Source organism: Lycorma delicatula, chromosome 3 (assembly GCF_047948215.1).
Source record: "Lycorma delicatula isolate Av1 chromosome 3, ASM4794821v1, whole genome shotgun sequence".
Lineage (NCBI taxonomy): Eukaryota > Metazoa > Arthropoda > Insecta > Hemiptera > Fulgoridae > Lycorma > Lycorma delicatula.
In genome coordinates, this window is record NC_134457.1 from 213670240 (window position 1) to 213691434 (window position 21195).

The 21195-nt window shown below is 31.8% G+C and overlaps 1 protein-coding gene across 1 annotated transcript in view; it reads left to right on the plus strand.

Moving 5' to 3' along the window:
• Positions 1-3315: 3315 nt before the first annotated feature.
• LOC142321306 (activating signal cointegrator 1 complex subunit 3-like) overlaps positions 3316-21195 on the plus strand; it is a 38613-nt gene continuing 20733 nt past the window's right edge. Inside the window, exons 1-6 of the mRNA XM_075359301.1 lie at positions 3316-3594; positions 7767-7987; positions 11311-11416; positions 14202-14426; positions 17721-17754; positions 17886-18181. Coding sequence (XP_075215416.1) covers positions 7770-7987; positions 11311-11416; positions 14202-14426; positions 17721-17754; positions 17886-18181 — 879 coding nt within the window. The 5' untranslated portion in view covers positions 3316-3594; positions 7767-7769. The remainder of the gene's footprint in view (positions 3595-7766; positions 7988-11310; positions 11417-14201; positions 14427-17720; positions 17755-17885; positions 18182-21195) is intronic.

Below are 21195 nucleotides of genomic sequence, written 5' to 3' on the forward strand. Positions count from 1 at the left end.
TGTATTATTAGCATTGCCAACACCAATATTTATTTGTCTTTACTTTTCACTTAAAATGATAAGGACGACGCTTAAGAAAGCAAGTTAACAATAAATGAATTTGTTAAGGCAAGTAAGAGAGTATGTAAGAAGCCCATAAATATATTGTTTTAAATTATCAATAATTTGATATAGTAGTAATTATCCAATTATATGTACAAGACGAAATGGCAGTAATAGAATGCAGAACAAAAATTGTTTCCTCCCATATATGTTCACCAGAAACAGCAGGAAATTCATTCGCTAGTCTTGAAAATGAAACCATGCCCCTCATCTGACAAAAAAGTGTAGATCGGGTGTATCTGATATCGACAATGTTTTTGAGAAGTCAATCTGCATTAATTAAGGTGTTACGGCTAGTTCTCATATGTTGTTACATAGTACGGTTTCAGATTTAAATCGGCAAGAATCTAAAGGCAAAATGTGTAATTTAACTCGCTTTATTGTGCTATTTAATATATAAATTTTTTGGACAGGCAGATCCTTCTTTGAATATCAGCAATGGCCTCTGGAGTCATTATAATGGAAGGTCATCTATTTCATTTTTCAATTTGAAATCAACTTTGTTGTATGCCTTTTTGAATTGTGTATGATGCTTTTTGCTTGAATTCTGTCATTCAGATTGATGAGATTACCTGTAAGTTTTTAATGAAAGTTCCTTTTTTTATTTTTTAAACCTCTTTCCATAACATTATTATTATTATTATTATTATTGAATAACGTTACTATAGTTAAATACACGTGGTTTAGAGCAAAAAATTATTCTTTAATCTTACATATTAATTTTTTAATGAAATTATGAAGAATTAAAATTATACTTAACAGAAAAAAAACAACTAAATAAAAAAAAAATTCATTTATTAATTCTTACTGGTAACAGTTACATAGAAAATAGAGCAGTAAAAACCATTTTCTCATTCAAGTACAGTTTGAAAACATGAATGAATATTTAAACATAGAATTTTCCATTTTGATACAAGGTGTAATTGAAAGTAATCAATTAATGATAATTAGTTTTAAATTATGATATTTGCAATAATTATTATATTACCTAGTCTTGTAAGTTTTATAAAAAACATTTATTATGACGTATGTCCTAGTTTATGTAATGAGACTCATAATATTGTAAAATATAACACCCTTAATAACAGTGATTATATAATATTCTAAATTATTATTATATTCGATATCCCTCCATAAATTAGTAATTATTATTGTAATGTAATGTAATCAATTATTTTTTCTTCATTTTTTAATGCAATATTATTATATTAGAATACTAAATAAAAATTATTAGGAATTAATAATTTTTAGTAAATGCAAATTAAAATTAGGTAAACAAATTTATAAAATATGTTTTATTCTGATTTTTAATATATCATCTAGACAACAAATATAAATTATGACTAATCAATCAAACCAATTACTAAACATTTACATTTTTTTTTGTCTTCAGTCATTTGACTGGTTTGATGCAGCTCTCCAAGATTCCCTATCTAGTGCTAGTCGTTTCATTTCAGTATACCCTCTACATCCTACATCCCTAACAATTTGTTTTACGCATTCCAAACGTGGCCTGCCTACACAATTTTTCCCTTCTACCTGTCCTTCCAATATCAAAGCGACTATACCAGGATGCCTTAGTTTGTGGCCTATAAGTCTGTCTCTTCTTTTAACTATATTTTTCCAAACGCTTCTTTCTTCATCTATTTGCCACAATACCTCTTCATTTGTCACTTTATCCACCCGTCTGACTTTTAACATTCTCCTATAGCACCGCATTTCAAAAGCTTCTAATCTTTTCTTCTCAGATACTCCGATTGTCCAAGTTTCACTTCCATATAAAGCGACACTCCAAACATATACTTTCAAAAATCTTTTCCTGACATTTAAATTAATTTTTGATGTAAACAAATTATATTTCTTACTGAAGGCTCGTTTCGCTTGTGCTATTCGGCATTTTATATCGCTCCTGCTTCGTCCATCTTTAGTAATTCTACTTCCCAAATAACAAAATTCTTCTACCTCCATAATCTTTTCTCCTCCTATTTTACATTCAGTGGTCCAATTTGTTATTTCTACTACATTTCATTACTTTTGTTTTGTTCTTGTTTATTTTCACGTGATAGTTCTTGCGTAGGACTTCATCTATGCCGTTCATTGTTTCTTCTAAATCCTTTTTACTCTCAGCTAGAATTACTATATCATCAGCAAATCGTAGCATCTTTATCTTTTCACCTTGTACTGTTACTCCGAATCTAAATTGTTCTTTAACATCATTAACTGCTAGTTCCATGTAAAGATTAAAAAGTAACGGAGATAGGGAACATCCTTTTGTCTGACTCCCTTTCTTATGTTCTTCAATTGTTACTGTTGCTGTTTGGTTGCTGTACATGTTAGCAATTGTTCTTCTATCTCTGTATTTGAACCCTAATTTTTTTTACATATTTAAAAAAAAGATTTAACAGTGAAATTATTTGAAGGTTTAATAATGTATCATCAATTTTAGTGAACCAAATCACAGAATAATGCATTTATGTTCATAAATTTCAAATTTTACTACAATAAAATATATGAATTCCAATTGTATGCAATTATATAAATTATATACTGCATCTGGGTTTTCATTGAAACCCACCGGGTTGGTCTAGTGATGAACGCGTCTTCCCAAATCAGCTGATTTGAAAGTCGAGAGTTACAGCGTTCAAGTCCTAGTAAAGCCAGTTATTTTTACACGGATTTGAATACTAGATCGTGGATACCGGTGTTCTTTGGTGTTTGGGTTTCAATTAACCACACATCTCAGGAATCGTCGAACTGAGAATGTACAAGACTACACTTCATTTACACTCATACATATCATCCTCTGAAGTATTATCTGAATGGTAGTTACCGGAGGCTAAACTTGAAAAAGAAAAAAAGGTCATAAAGCAAATTTCTGTTTTCATAATGGCTTCAAGAGGCTGCAACAATTCTGTAGATACTTTTTGTTACATTTGTGGTGAGTTAACAGTTTAAAGATAAAAAGAAATATAACAAGTTTCGTTGATAAACTGTAAGAGTGTTTTCAAAAGGCTACTTGTATGAGGTATCTCATAAAAATTATTAAATAAATAAAAATTAATTTATAAATGCATTATAAAATTCACTTGATTTCTTTACCGCTTAGATTTTAAAAAATGTATCAAAATGGCGGCAGAATAAAATTGTTTTCTCATAATCAACTATAGAATGCGTTAAATATATCAACGCACGTGGCGGTGTATAATGGTGGCGTCCTTTCTAACGGTACCGTTAACGGCTATTCGATATAACTATGTAGATTAATTTGTTAGTCCAAATAATCTTAGTCGAATGCTTACTACTAGAAATAATTAGATAGGTCTACTGATTGGTTTCTGCGAATAATGAAATACTATTTTGCGTCATGGTCTCTACCGAAAGAAAGTAATGACTTGTAGTTATTCTCTTAATTGTATGTTATGTGAATGTGTTTCTGAACCGGCTTTATGTTAATTATTTACAATTGTACTTCATACTGAGTGTGTTATCTAGGTAATATAAAACTATAAGTAACTTTTAAGACGTTATTTTTATAGTTAATTTAGAAAACTTTTGGTGTTTATTTTATCTGAAATTTTTACTATTTAATATTATATTTTGTGTTCGTGAACAAAGTTAAGTTTAATTATTTATGCGTGTTGTTAGTTCTAATTTCCATGTTAATTATTTTCAATATTATTAAGGGATACTGGTAATTCCTGCTGAATAACAAGTATCAGGTATTATTTACCCATCCTAGCTATTTATTTTATGATTTGTTTAATACTTGTGCTTAAAGATTTACTTCCTCACACAAACGATTTAAATGTAAGCCTCAAAAAGTTTTGTTTAGAAACTCAAATTTGTAATAATGCTATTGTGTAATCCATAGTGCATTTATTCATTGAACAGGTTGACAAAAAACTAAAGTTATTAATAATCGAGTTTCAGATTAATTTAATTTTTCCTTCAAACCATTTATAGCTAATTGGCACCTTCCTGGAGTAAATAGTAATGAGGCAGTAATTAGCTACATAAGGCATTTTGGAAGAAAGAGTTTCATTAATTTGAAAACGGTAGTCAAACTTTAAACCTAATATAGACTCATTAATTAAAATTAAATGTAAGAAAAAAATGGTATTTAGAGAATTAAAGCTAGAAAATTCAGATTTTTAAAGTAAGAAAAACATGGAAGAGGTTAATGAATCAGTTTTTCTCCAAGGGAAGTGATTTTATTTTAATAGTTTTAAAACAAATTTTAACTTTACCCTTTTACAAAACAATTCAAGATTTATTTTTAATTGTAAGCTAAATAAGCTCAAGTTATGTCACTTTAACACTTATTCAAAGATCTCAATGTGTTTAATAAATATTACATCTTAATTCTTAACATTATATCTTCTCATAGTTTTTACAGTAGATCATTCTTTCCATTATTAAATTATAACTAAGTCAGCAATGGGAGGAAGGCTTGGGTAAGATGATACCCTGCCACAATTCCTTACAGTTTGATGATTCCACATTGTGCAGAGTAAGATCCTGGAAATTGAAGATTATAAAGTAAAGTAAAATGCTAATGGCCAAATGATGAAGGGCTTAACAAACCCTTGGCCCGCCTACAGTGAAAATATTCACGATTCTTCTTTTACATATAATAATGTTCTTTTAAACCATTGATTCTCAAAATTTTACACTCACTGTCCACATTGAAAACAAAAATTTTCTAGGGGCCTCCAACATTTTTAAACTTACCATCTGTTAAAAATAATAAGTCAAGCCCGCGTTGAAGATAAATTGTTTAGGACGGCAAAGGAAAGGCATGCTTGTTCTTCCAAGGCAATGCTCAATCTTATATGGCACAACTGATGCTGGAAACTATTGGCAAAGTGGGTTGGGAGCTCCTACCTGATCCTTCTTATAGCCCTGAATTTGCCCCCTTTGGAATTGTATGTGTGAAGCTTTGTGCGGCATCAAGGGTTTTGTACTTTTTTCTTTACCGCTTTGATAACAAAGCGGTAAAGAAAAAAGTACAAAACTAGCTCTGAGATCAAGGTAAAGAATTCTTTGCTCAGGGGATAAGAAGACTCATAAAAAGATGGGACAAATATAGAGAAGTTGGTGGGGATTATGTGGAAATGTAGACAAAAAATTGTATTTATTTAATAAACTATTTTTGCTATATAGCTATTTGTCTGTTTAATTATTGAATGACCCTTATGATGATGCTTGTTTATGTTTAAGCACAGAAGAGGAATTTTTCCAATCCTTTATTTACAAGCATGATCAGAGAAGAAAGCGATAACAATTGTTATACTGTAGCTTCTGATGATAATGATTATCAGGAATTAGTGGGGGGGGATTATACAATTAATTATAGTTACAAAGGTTGTACACAGCCAAGCTGACTTCCCAGAGTATTTGGTAAGTCTACTCTGAAGTAAAGAAAATAAAATTTCTCAGGAAAATCTTTTTGTTTCTCTCAACATATGTATTCTTTCAAATCTACACATTTAGTCCAATGATTCTCAGTTTTCTTGACACTATCCTTGTGATGTGATTTATGTAAATCTTCAAAATAGGTGCAGGCTTAGGCAATAACTTCATCATTTCATGCAAACCATTTCTTTATCACTCACTTTCCAGCAAGCATATCTTCATATTTGCAAATAGATAATAGTTTGATAATAATGCACGGCAAATAGGTGAAATGAAGAAGAATTTTGTGACATAATTTAAACAGTTTTGCTACTGTAGATGAGTGAGGTGGTGCATTGCCCTGGTTGAAAAAAAAAAAAACATTTTTTCATCAAATGTGGAAGTCTTTTTTCTTTATTTCCTCACTCAGACAACTCAGTAAGGATGAATAATTTTGCCGGGTTATCATTTTATCTTTCTCCAAAAAGTCAATGAAGAGAATGCCATGACCATATTAAAAGACTTTACTGCTAATGGAATGGTTTTCACCTTTGGAACAAGTTATACAACTTTTTACATTAAAAATAAAAAGTATTTTACTTTTATGTAAAATATTTTATGTAAATCTGAATGTTTTGACTGTACTTTGTTACAGATCTGTTTCTCAAATGAAACTGCAAAAATATTCTTCTCAATTGAAACAATCCCAAACCATGCTTAGAAATATTTAATTGTTCACATATTTTGTTAATTTGTGATCAATTGTGGCTCATCTTCAGGCAGTTTTCACTAGTATAGAAATTTGTGTGAAATATGATGCACTTAGCCATTTGAAACACCTATTACTTAGCAAGCTCATGCACTTTTAATCTTATATTCTCCATTACCATACCATGGATTGTGTAAAGGCCAAATCCTGATTTATGCAACATGAGTGTAGATTTTAATGGAATAAGTCAGAGCAAATATCAGTAGATTTAATGGCAGAAATGTTTGTCAATAATTCAATACTTACTAAATAGTTGAAATAATTTTGTTTGATCTTTAGATTGTACTGCCGCACTACCATGTAATTGGCCTAAGTGTATAGCAGTTAACGCCAGCTACTAGCACAAACATTCAGACCAAACTGAAAGTAACTGCTTATTTAAATAGATTTCAACCGGGTTTCTGTTGAATTATAAATTAGCTAATCATGTTAAACACTAACAAATCGATTGAAATATGTTACTTATCTATCTTCAAGAATATTATTCTTAACAAAAAAATATTTTTAAAAATGAACAAATTTTAACGGCGAAAATCAAATTTATTAGTTCGTATTAGTTGCATAGTCTGTTGCAGCCATTCAAGTTAGTCGTTTCCAGAAACACTATATCTTCACACAAATATTTTTAAGAATTTCTTTTTAATTCATCGACCTGTATTTCAAGTATTAAGATTTATTTTTTTTGCATGAAAATTTCCTTGCTTGTGCCAGTTTGCTTTTGTATATCTCCCATTACTTTGTTCAATGCGTGCAATTTTACTACCTAAATTAAAAAATTGCCTCACAAATGGTATTATTCTTTTTTTATAACCCTCAGGACCACCGTTAGCTATTGTTTAAGGGGATGAGATGAATGACAAGTTGCGTGTGAAAATGCCATGCCTGACCAGGTTTGAACCTGGGACCTCCGAATGAAAGGCCGAGATGCTATCACTTGTGCCATGGAGGCCGGCTCTGGTATATTCCCTTATTTTAATTTTTGATTATTTTCCTTTCTAACTTTTCCTTTTCCTTTCTAACTTTTTTGATTTCTACTCAAAGAACATTATCATCAGTGAATCTTTTTTTCCTTTGATAGTTTATCAGCTTCAGCATACAACTTTTGTAGCAGTGGGAGCAAGCTAAATCCTATCATTACTCTTTTCTTAATCAGAGCTTGCATTTCTTCATCTCCTACTCTATTACTAATGCTTCTTTTTATACACGTTGAAGTGTAAAGAAATATTGGACTAAATATTTATTTTCACAAAGGAGCTATAATAGCCTCCCTAGTGCCAGTCCTGTTTCTGTAACCAAAATGATCTTCATTTAATACTACATCTTCTGTCACTTGTAGATAACTGGTTAAAAAACTATTAAAGGGAGATGAATAGTAAGTGATAACTTGAGAGAACATGGTAATGAGTTTGTTCACATTTTGAGTTAGAATTTCTTTTTGTTATTCTTTTTTAATGTATTTTAAAATTTTTTTACTTATCTTTTTAATAATTTTTTATTGTAGGTTATGGTTTTTGTTCATGCACGTAATGCCACCATTCGTACGGCAATGATTTTAAAAGAAATGGCATCACAAAAAGGTCAGCTAAGGTTGTTTGAGCCAGAAGATGGACCTTCTGCTGGTAATGCAAGAAAAACATTTCAACGAGCTCGGTCTAAACAGCTTGCAGAATTGTTTCAGGCTGGATTTTCAGTTCATCATGCCGGATTATTACGTAGTGACAGGTGACAAAATTGTTTGATTTTTATACAATTAAATTTTTTATTTTGATAATTTATTTCATTATATTATGCTGTTGATCAACTTTACAGCATGGCAGTTGGTCTTGCTTGTTGTCAGGCTAGTCCTGGAAAAGTATCACAGGTTAAATGCAAATAACAAAAGTGTATTGTTTATATAGGTGTTAAAATTTAATTAAAAGTAAGTGCCATGATCTTACAATCTTTGAACACATGTTATGTAACTGTATTAGAATTATCATGATTACTGTAATTAAGTTTTTACTGTAACACCTGCTAGTATTTAGAAGGTTGTGATTTTATTTTTTTACAATTGACCATTAACTATTTAATGGTCAATTGTAACACAATAGAGTATACATTTGGAAAAAGTTAACCTTTTATAGAATAAAATATCTAATCTTAATAGTAAAAAAGAATTTTAGTTTAGAAGTAAAAACAATACAGTTTAATAGCTTAATAAATAAAATATCTCTAAAAATTAAGTAAATGTGAAAAATAATCAATTAACCTTGAACTCAACAGTAATATCAATACAGTTGTGCTTTTACCATGTGGACATTGTGAAACTATGCCGTGCATTTCCTTAAATTTTTAGCCAGGTATTTGATACCATAAAATTGTGACCATTGAGCCAGAAAGCAATTTTTAGCATTTGATTCCTTAGTGTTTCATAGCATTTGAACATTGGACAAAAATGACTACTGAAGATCTGGCTTGTCCAAACTAGTTAAGTTAGTTTACTCATTGTCTGGCTTGTTTATATGTGATTAAAATTGTACATATATTAATGATGACTACCCAAATTTTTTAAATATTGCCTACCTTTGACAAAGTTGTTTTTAGAGTATACTCAATTTTTTAACAATTTGAGCTTTCATTTTTATTTGCATTCAGATCTGTATGTATTAAGTACCTTTTCTTTTATGGATGTTCTAATCTATCTTGTGGACAGTAAATGTAACTAATTTCTAAGTTTCTTTCACTATTGTGTGCTTTCACAGTTGTTGTCAGTTGGTATACCAGTTAGTGTTATAATAATGGCTTCTCACATTATTTTGTGAACAGGCATGTTGTATGGAAGGGAAAAGTATGCATTTCATAAAAGTAAACGTCTTCTGTAGGATAGGTTACTCTACCTGAATAATTGAATAAATCAGTGTAAACAAAAATAGTGTGCAGTTGTTATGAGCAAATTGTATAATGGTAACATTAATTTTCACACGAGTAAAATTGAAAAGATTGTGTCAGTTACTTGATGGTGGGGTCATTATCCTCTCACTTCATTGTTACTACAATTGCCCAGGTGTTAGAACAACCTTTTTGGAATTTGTTATACTTAGACAACAATTCCTAAATAAACAAATAAAAGGATTCAAGGAAATTTTAAATATTTTAACTTTATCAGGGGTGTAAAAATCATTGTATAAGCAAGGAAGTCCGATATAAGTCAGTTGGACAAAACTTATGTGAATGTTGTCAAGAATTAAGGAAATCAATTGTGTGAAATATTAATCCTTAAAAGAAGTTTTACTGTGTTATCTATTTTACGATTAAGGCAGTAGTTACTTTACTGGTAGAGTAAGGTGATCTGTAAGAATAGAAGAATAGTTAATTAGCTATTTTGATGTGATTATTTGGTGCAGGAGTATATGAGGGGGACACAAAAATAACTAGAATTTGTACTTTGCATGTAATCTAAACATAGTTGTGAATTCCACCTCTGGCTGTAGCAAGCTTACAATGTTCTGCGATGTTCTTTCAAATGGCTTTGTTCTGTATTTTTTATAAGGCATTTCGTGGTGGTTTTTCTTGATACTTATTAGAAAAACATAGAGTCCGTGTTAAGTTTTGTTTCCTCTTTGGGAAAGCAGCTGCTGAAACATTTTACTAGTATTTAAAAATATTTTTAAAGAGGAAGCTTTAAGTAAAACAATAGTCTGCAAGTGGTTTGTGTGTTTCAAACACAACCACTTGAAGACCAACCAAGACCTGGCTAGCTTTTCACAATTAGAAATGACAAAAATCTTGAAAAAGTTTGTAATAGAATTATGAAGATTGTTGTCAGACTGATAAACAGAGATTTCTGAATTGAGTTGTACGAGTATGTTTGTGAGTTCTTGCCAATAAATTTTAATAGGCGATTTGAATTTGGAACACGTTGTAATATTTGTGTCTCAGCTGCTCATAAAAAATCAGTTTTGTTAATGTGTGTTATGATTTGAAGGATGAACTTCAAAATGGCTCATACTTTCTTTCTAAAGTTGTGGCAGGTGATGAAAGCAGGTGCTACAGTTATGATCTGGAAACAAAACAACAATCAAGCAAGTGGAAATCATAGAGTTCACCAATAACACAAAAGCATGGCTAGTTTGATCAAATGTGAAGACAATTTTGTTTTGTTGAACAGGATTGTTCATATAGAATTTGCTCATGCTGGACAGTGAATCAGCATTTTTACGTGGACATGTTGATAAGATTTTTTGAGACAAAAATGCCTGGTGATATGGGAAAGTAATTATTGGTATCTACACCATGATAACAGCTCTATCCATACTGCTCTATACTCCAAATAGTTTTTGTTACAAAATAAGATGACCATTGATCCTCACCCTCCCTTCTCACAAGATCGTACTTCATTTGATTTTTTCCTTTCCTGTATATGAAGAAAGAGTCCAAAGGAAAGCATTTTTGTGCCATGGAGGAAGTCAGAGATAAATTATTATAACCTTTGGGCAAGTATTTAAAAAAAAAGAGTTTCCAGTATTTGGAAAACTATTAGGTTAAGGGCAATTGAGTTACATGATAACACTTTGAAAGAGATTAAATTTTCAGAAAATTAAAATTATTGAACTTTTTTTTTAATGATGATAGTTATTTTTGGGTACCCTGTCATATATGCTTTGACATGAACAGTTGGATTTACCACAATGGATATGTTAATTTCTTAAATTAAGAGTTTGATTAATTTGTAATGATGTGATACTTCATATCTTCTTTTCAAAATTGTGTAATAGTAGGATTTATTTTATATCTTTTGTTTAATTTCCTTAATTTTTAAACATGTACTTAGTTTTATAAATAAATTTTCCTATCTTACTATTATTCCTGTATTGTATGAGTAACCAAATCATTAATTTTCAGTCCAGATCATTAAAAGCTACTTAAATTTTAAAATTTCTTCATTTAAAACTTTAGAGTGATTGGCTTATTGCAAGATTATATGAAAATTGTTCAAACATATTATGTGAATATATTTTATAAATAATATGTATATATATACATTTTTTTATTATTTTTTTTTCCAGGTCGATGGTTGAGAAATATTTTGGTGAAGGGTTGATAAAAGTTCTAGTTTGTACTTCAACATTAGCATGGGGTGTTAACCTTCCTGCTCACGCTGTTATAATTCGGGTCAGTTTTTTAAAAACTAAAATTCAATTCATTATTATGAAATAATGTTGATTAATGTAAAATAATGTAATTAGTTGTGGTAACTTATTGCACAATTTTAAATATTAAATTCTTCAATGTTCTAAGGGCTTCTCCAAATCTGTGGGTTGATCCATATTCAGATATTCAGGATCTTAATTTACTGATAAGTTGGGTTGAAAATGAATATTGGCATATTTGTTGCATAAAAGGCTGGGTTCCTTACTTCTTGAATATAAAAAAAAAAACAAAAAAAAACTAAGAAATTAGCAGTATAAGTTGCTTTCTATGAGAATTAAGGTACCATTTGTAGGCCGAATATGCATCATTTCAGTGGGCTTTGTCACATTGATACACATTAGTATATTCAATTTAGTGAAAAAGTAAAAAGTAAACCATTTTACCTAAAACACTATACTCCTTGTAACAAGTAAATAGGTAATTAATTTGATGATAGACTAAAAAGAAGAGGGATCTTATAAAAAAAGATAGATACAAATGTGCAGTTTTGTACAAATTTACACAATTATTTAATTTTTATACTTAAAAAAAATTGATATAGAAAAATTGGAACTGCAAAAGTGATAATAATATCAATAATTATAATAATAATATGATAGTAATAGTTTATTTGTAAAAGGAACTGAGTATGCAGTATGTTTAACTTATATCATTTTATGTACTTACTATATTGTAACTTATTTACTCATTCTAATAATCTCCATTTAAAGCCTTTTACTGTTTAACAATCAACTTAAATTCATAAATCCTCTTTCATTCTTCCCTTTTTGTCCATTATTATAAATCAACAATAAAATAAATATAACAGTACTAAACGGAGAACAAACAATTACAATACAATTACACTGATTTAATGCCTCACTAATATACATATACACAAGTCAAGCTGCCTTTTATGTTTCACAACAAAAACTGTGTAGTTTCTTTTGGGTTTTCTTATTAACAAAAGGCTCAAGTATATCTTGATTGTAGCGTAGAATAAACTGAACTTACCAGCAAAAATGTGTCTTCAAGCTCTTGCATATTACAGATAGAGCAGTTTTTGTCACCCTCAAAATTATATAACTGCCTTTTCAAATAAATTTGAGGTCTACAAGCTTTTGGCATCCTATGTTAACCAACAGATTTTTTGTTTTGAGACTGGACACCCTTAATTTTATGTACTTTTCCCAACTCCAAGAACATTCCATAACTGATAATCAGGGTTTTAATTTGAATTCACAAAAATCCCTTTCGGCACGCCAGAAGGCGGAGGTAGATTTCTGGTGATAAAAAAGATTTCCACCTTAAATTTAAGAAAAACTTCAAATTTACTCGATACGACAATGGTTGCATTTGAAAAACTTTTCACTTGTTTAGCATATGACAAGCCCCATCTTCTTACAATTACAGCAACATTTTGATCATCCATTGTTGTAAGGGTTGGTCATATCAAAAATTGTTACAAATTCAATACTGTGCCTATTAAGGGAGGTATGATTTTGTTTGTCTTCAACTACCATTTTTTCCACTTCCTGGGCCAAAGGTTGGTGATACCAAAAAACTTCACTTACATAAGTTTTAGGCCCGTATCTAAAGAATAGTAGGAATTTTAAACAAATTCGATATTTTACTTTTTAAGAAAGTTATAGCAATATTTTGTTTTTTCGAAAAAGCCCCTCCCCCCATTTCCATCGCCATGGTTTGATTTTGACCATTAACAAACTTGACAGAGATTTTGGGATGAGTTATTTTTAAGAAACAGTTTGAAAGTGATTGGCACAAAATTACGGCAGTTATCGTGTCCACAAGAAAGTGAAATATATATATAAACTTTTGAACTGACGGTGGTTTTGGGGTCAGGGGGATGTGAAACGCAAAGATATGTCAAAATTTTCCACAAGTCAAATCATGGTACCTTTACAATAGGTAGCTTTCTTATGAAATCTACCTAATACTATTGACATCACCTACAGACTGAGTAAAATAGGCTTCTTAATCTTAATATTTCTTTTCTGAGATTTAAAATATTCTATTCATATAATGTGTTCAGCCAACACCTTCTTTCATGTTTCTTTCAGATATGTTAACTAGTTTAAAACCACACTGCCTTTCCAATCTTCATTCAATACTATCAACATTTTCAAATAAATATTTGGCAGTCAATTATCAGCTATTTGTTTTCACCTTCAATAATTATTTCTGCACTCTGTGATTCACTTGAACTTTGATCTATGAGATTCCCATCTTTGCTCTAACAAAATTTTTGGGTGTGGTGCGGCCAAAGTGGAACAATCTTATAAAACCAACATGAATGCATTCAGTTTTCTTATACTAATGAGATGCCCAAATTTCCATATTATGCAGTATTCTGCTCTTCACTATTGATCTAAACTGCACCCATTTCATATCTTATTTATATTGTGGAGTATTACATTATTACTTGCAACGGCAGCTTTGCAGTTGATCTCCTTGTGTTCATTGATTCATACTTATTGCATTATCACTTACTAATCTAATTTTTACTTTAAAGCAGCAATTGAAAAAAAATATATCAAATATATCTCCATTTAATAATTAAGTACCCTATTTATTGAATTTAAAAAGTAATGCAATATATATTGTAACAGCCTATATTCAGAAATAAATGTAAGTGTGGAACTAGAGAGTGAGTGGTTTAGAAAATAAATGAAAAAATAAAAAATGTATATATATTTTTTGTGAAAAGATAATTGAGATAATTTGTATTTTGTTTATTATGTAACAGGGAACAGAGTTGTATGATTCAAAACATGGATCATTTGTTGATTTGGGTATATTGGATGTGTTGCAAATATTTGGTCGTGCTGGCAGACCTCAATTTGATACGTCAGGTCATGGTATTATTATAACATGTCATGATAAATTATCACATTATTTATCGTTGTTGACAAATCAGTTTCCTATTGAAAGTAATTTCACTGCCTGTCTTGCAGATAATTTAAATGCTGAGGTATTTATTGTTTATTTATAATTTTTTTCTGTCTTTATTATTAGTTATTGGTAAATAAAACATCTATTCAGGCGATAAAAATTTACTAAACCAACTAAATTATTGGTTTAGCTGGTAAAGTTATTTTCATTACAGTTTCATTAATAATAGTGGTTTAAAATTGATGGCACTAATAAATAAATAATTTTTTTTTTCATGAAATAGTTATTTTAAGTAAGTATAAATTATTTCAAAGGAAGTATCAAACAAAGGAAGTGTATATAGTTGTAGAAAAATTAATATTAAAAAAATTATTGTTAGTATATCTGTTTTATTTTATAAAATATTAAAAATAATGGTTGTGTATTTAATTGTACAGTAAAAAAATAAATCTCTGAAGCTTGATAACAGTAAAATGTAATATATTTTAATTAAAAAGGAATATAGTGCCAGTTTTATTGGTTGTCACATAGTACTCGTGTCTTTTTAGAATTAGAAATTTCTTATTTATTAAACTACTTGGTCTAAATTGCTTGCTGTACTAAATTCCTTTTAAAATTTTACTCGTCATTTTAATCATTTTTTTAGAAATACAGCAGTATAGGTGCTGTTCCTTTATGGGTTTTAAGATGTAACATATTTTAGATCTGAAGTCTGTTGCCTTATCCTCAATAGAAAACGTGCACTGTAGTTCAAAATATCAAGGCTTTTTTGAGTTGAAAAGGAAAATTGAATAATTTATAGAAAAGTATCACCTTTTTTAAATTGTTTTCTTTCGTTTTTATATGTATAAGTAGGTTTTAGTATTTTGTTGTAAATGTAAGGAACATTTAAAAAGTAATGAGTGCATCATTAGGTGAAATGTTAGCACAATATCCACATCAGTGATGTTGGTTCATATGATTTTAGTATCTTAACAATGAAATATAATATTTTGCACAGTTGTTGATTCTTGTTGACTTTTACAAACATTGAACAATTATCACTGTTGATCACGCTAAGGATCTCTCAGAAATGCATTAAAAAACAAGTGTTCAGACAGGGTCGGACAGGGACTGTAGAGAATTACTTACTCAAAATCATCTTCAAAATTACAAGTAGAGGAAAGAACAGAAGAGGAAGCCTTCTGTTGTGAATCTGACTGTAGATTCACGATTGGGCTAATATCTGAGTGGGTGTTTGATCACCACTTGCTAGTAAAAGTAACGATTCTTACGTAGATTTAATACAATTGTGGCCAACTGAGGACCTGTACGACCCTGCCATCCACTGTGTGGTGTAGAAAAATATACTACTGCATTTGAACATAAGTTTGGTCTCTTAATGTGGTTATCCATATTCAAGGGACTCCTTGAATTTTATTCATTTACTCGTTCTACCCATAAATCTTTACACTTATTTTCATGAACCAGATGTATGTATCAAAATGCAGTTGTAAGTTTTGGTATTCGATAGGAAAAAATTTACTCAGTGTCCAGACTGTCAATTTAGGGCTGAAAAGTAGGAGTAGAACATGTAGACATTATGCAAATAAATACAGTAAATGTTAGTGACATATTTCATAATACTTGACAGTATGCCATTTTTTTTTATTTTTGGTGGTCCTCCTCACCATAATGCACCCACACCAAGGCAAACTTATGAAATTTAGCTCTGTGACTGTATCTGCAGCACCTGAAACATCTTTGGACATCCACGTACTCTTTTACTCAGCAGGACCCAAAATTGATAAACAGTTAGTTTACCCCTGCAGAGGTAGATTTTTAAAAGAAACCAGAACCCACTTCAAAAACTTTGTGATATTGCTGTGTATCACGCCTACCTGTTTTAAAGACCAGCCAGCAGTCCCGCCGAAAGGCGGCTTCATCCAAATCAGTGTTCTGTTCCCTAATGAGGGACAAGACATCCTCATCGGTAAGGCTGTGACTATAATGCAGGGCCTATACATTCTTTCTGGGTCTATTTTTACTTCAATCGCTTAACCGCAGTGAAATCTCTAATTGCCTGAATGGTCTCTGTGTTATCTGCTACTACAACTAATCCCTTGTTGGTCTCTTTGATTTTTCCGATTTTAAGATCCTTCCAGTTACCCCGAAGTGCAACCTGGAGGTCTTTCTTCAGCTGACTGCTGGACAGTCGAGCCCTCTGCTCTGCTGACAAATGCATCTTCAGGTTTCTTGGACTGGCTGGGTTTCACGTCTGCTCCTAATCACCTCAGCATACCTACGCGGCTGCGCTGGGGCCAGTTTCTGAACTGCAGTTACCTCCTTAGGCTTTGAGGCAAGATTTTCAAAACCCTCCATGAGAGCTGTGAAAGTCACTCGAAAGAATTCTTGACGGGGCAATAATCTCCCCTTGGTAGGTGCATTGGTACTCTTGGGATTTGCTAGATAGGAAAACAAGTCATCAAGTTTCGCCAAAACATCATGGACCAATGGAGCAGAGCTGTCAGGCCTGCCTCCGGCTTGTGAAAACTCTTCAACTCATGGTCGGAATCAGTAAGCTTTTTATATTCAAGTCTGCCTTTTTAAAGTTCCAACGTAGGGGTTAGTTTTCATTGTATGGCACTTTTGTCATGGCCAACGTAACTATAAGTGCTCTGTGACCACATCCACCAGCATCGTTGAGTAAGAGGGCCTTGGTTTTTTCAGATAAGTGTGGGAGGATAACAACCAAATCAGGTCGTGATAACTATCACGACCTGAATATGAGAGGTAGGTAGGTGGTGTATCCACAACATCCAGAAGGTTATCAATCATCTCTCCAAGGCACTTTCTGAATGGCATTAGTCTTGAGTAATCCAATCTTGGAGAAGGGCTGTTAAAGTCTCCAACAAGAATAGTATTTGATCAATTTGCATAATTAGGATAGGTTCCTCCAGATTTATGTTGCTAGAATGTACCACACAGCTGTATGCCTCATTCTGAAGATTGATATTAATGAAGCATAGAAGAAATTTTAGGTAGGAAAATGCTACACTTACTCACAATTTTCTCTTTAAATTAAAGAACATTGATAAATTAAACATTGCTTGTCTTGCAGTTTTCTACTGGAACTGACACAGTTTACTGAGATGAAAATGTTGATGTTTTCAGAGATTAATTTTTTAATTTCTGTAGTTATTAAAAAAAATCCTGTTCTCTTGAAAAACTGCAGTTCTTGTAATGAGGTTACAGTTAAATTTTGCAAGCCCAGATGTAAATGCTTTGGTTGCTCTTTGATATTATATTTTCCCTTTTTTTACAAATTAATTATTCATTAATTAATGTTGTGTTGTGTTAAATCAGTTATGCTTATATTAATTGATTGAATCAGAGGCCTGTAAGCAGCTGTGTCACTTGTTCATATAGTGAGTGTACTTGTAGTTTACTACATCCCTGGTTTACTTGATTACCAAGCAAGAATTATTGTTTTTAAATTAAGAATAATTTCTCATTGTAAAGTATATATAACTATTTATATTATTTTATATGTTTGTAGGTGATGTAACACCTGATGTAAAAGCAATTGCCAGCGCTAATGTTATAGTAACAACACCAGAAAAATGGGATGGTATATCACGTAGCTGGCAAACACGTGGCTATGTTCGTGCAGTCTCTCTTATTATTATTGATGAAATACATTTATTAGGTGAAGATCGCGGTCCTATTCTCAAAGTAATTGTGTCTCGTACAAATTTTATTTCTTCACATACTTCTAAAACATTACGGATTGTTGGTCTTTCTACAGCATTAGCAAATGCTAGAGATCTTGCTAATTGGTTGGGTATTGGACAGGTTAGTTTTATTATTAAAGCCAGTAAATATATTTTATCAGTGTTAATAATAAATTTCTTTCATTATTATGTGTTAGTTATATAATTGTAATAAATAATTAAATTTTCTCCAAATTGATATGAACACCTTATTAACTATTATGTAGTTAATAATATTTTGTTCACATGTCAGAGACATAAGAATGTGAGAAAGTTTTCTGGTCAGAAAGTATTTTGTTTTATAAAATAAATGACAAGAATTACTTTCTTATAAACAAAAATGTAAAAAGTTTCTTTATCATCAAGATAAAGCTCAACATTTCAAATGTATCAATAGAGTTACATTTAAACCAATTTATTTTATATTGTCAGAGTAATTATTTGAAAGCTTGTTTGATAAAAATAAATAATTCAAACATAAAGGATTTAAAATATATGAGAAGATTGTAAACATGCATTAAATTATGTAAGCTAGGTGGAAAAAAAGAAAGAACTGTTATCTCTTAAACAATTTTCTTTGTCAGTAAAAGAGTACATCTGTAAATCTATTATAAGGATAAATATACAGAAGTAGATGTGGTCTCAATAAATTCTTATTAATAAAGTTATCGAGGAGTTTATCGTCTCCCATTTGGTGTGTTCTCAGGTGGTGGATAGGGCAATTCCCAGCAGATATGCAGGGTAGATGGAAAATAAAATACCACCCAGAGACCAAAGTGGTACCTCAAATACACTTCGTGTCTGATTTGCAACATGTGGCAAAGTGGTCGCAGTCTGTTCACCAGAGGTACAGCTGGGAATTTCTCCTAAGAGCTACCAACCTTGAGATGTATCTTAGGGAACTTGTTCTTCTAACCCAACAAAAAATAAACGTAGATGTGCATTTTGTACAGAAAGCTTGGACTAATTTTGTACCAAGTAACTTTGATAGAATCTGACTTTTAAAAGAATAATACAAGGAACTTTTATAAAACATCCAAAACTAACTTAACAAGTTGCACACCACCAACTTTACATTTTAAAGATCCAGAAACTCTCAAAACTGCATATAATAACACAGAATATTACAGAATACTCAAAAAACTACACAACTGACCTCCACAAGAAAACTTTAATTTTGAAAACATCATTCCAAGTCGAGCAGATTCAAACCCACCAACTTTTGAAGAAATTAAAGAAATGATAAAGTAACTTAAAACTAACAAACCATCTGGATAAGACAATGCTATGGAAACGTTCTAGTGAAAAGATGAAAGTGTTGATGGAGTAATCCAAGAAATCTGTGAGACAAAACTCTACCATTTGGATGGATGGGCATCTGTGTTAATACATCCACTGCACAAGAAGGGAGACAAAACAGATCAAAGTAACTACACATGAATATTCCTCTTACCACTGATATGTAAGACCCTATCCAAAGAACTCTTAAACTGAGCTAAAACGGTCTCTACCTGCAAAAAGGACAGTATTAAGGAGGGTTTAGGAAAGGTAGGTGGTCCTGTGCAGAACAAATCACAAACCTAAAAATAAAAAAAAACATCTTAGAAATTGGGGAAATCAGGAGTTTGAAATGTGTGGTTACTTTTGTAGATTTTAAAAATGCTTACAATTCAATTGACAGAAATGTGCTTATTATCAATCTAAAAGAATTGGACTGGATAGTAAAATGACTGAAATAATTAAAGCAACCTTAACAAACACATTTTTTTCTAGAGGAGGGGAATCCTTTTATAAGCATCATGTGGTCTCATACTCCGTAGTGTAGTGTGGGACTCTCCCTTGCAGGCCTACTCATTAAATCCCCTCCCCCAATACAGCAAGGGATGCTGGGCCCAACTTATGGTACTATCACAGCATCGCTGTGTGTTTGTCTCCATTACTGGCCCCATGTCTCAAACTTGTCAGGATCTTGTGGTTTTTTTTTAATTTGGTCTTGGGGTTGGCTGCCTGCACCAAAGGAAACTCGGACATTCATCCCTGGACATCTTCCATCAACATGGTTCGGATGATCTTAACCAGCATCATGCATTGTTTGGTCTGTAGGATTTTCCCAGTGATGTTCTTAGGGGTAAGCATGCCAAATTTTCCTTTGTGTGCTTCCCTATGCTGCAGGAACTTATTGCACTTGAACGTCATGTATTCCACGATCTCCTTCTCCCAGCAGTAATTGCAATCCACAGAAGGTCTCAAAATCCATGACCAGTAAGAAACTGTGTCAACTTGTACCCTTTCTTTCTGTTCTTGTCTAGCCTCTGGGAATTACTATTCAGGTATTATTTCAGAGGATGATATGTATAAGTGTAAATGAAGTGTAGTATTGTACAGTCTTAGTTTGACCATTCCACAGATGTGTGGTTAATTGAAACCCAACCACCAAAGAACACTGGCATCCAAGATCTAGTATTCAAATCTGTATAAAAGCAACTGCCTTTATTAGGACTTGAACGCTGGAACTCTTGACTTCCAAATCAGCTGATTTGGGAATATGCATTCACCACTAGACCAACCCGGTGGGTTGTCAACTCATACCCCAGTTTGAGTTAAACTAACTTGAGTACAGCCTTTACTGGAGTCCATCTGCCTTTTGTCAACTGATCCCATTTCTGCTGCCCTCTGCATCCACCTTATTCACTCCCCTGTACATCTCCTCTCTTCCAAACGAGGAAATCCGGGGATGCAATTCTCACTATGCTGGCGACATCACCTGAGATGCTGTTTACCCATAGTATACCTGAAAGGGAAGGGATAAAGATTGCACATCTGACTAAGATTGCATGGGCTCTCCCCCTCTGCAGCAATGGACCAGACTGGGGCTCCATTGAGTAATTTCAAAAGTATCACCTGAGACAAGACCTTCCACTTTGATGTGTGAGGGCCCTGATGTTGGCTGTTGTCTAACTGAACACAACAGGTGTTTTTTCAGCTTTGACCAACATATGCCTCTGGAATGTAGCATTTTTGTTTATCCATACCCCATGGTATTTCATTGCCTGGGTAGGGTGGACTATCATGGTACCGACCCTTAACAAAATTAGG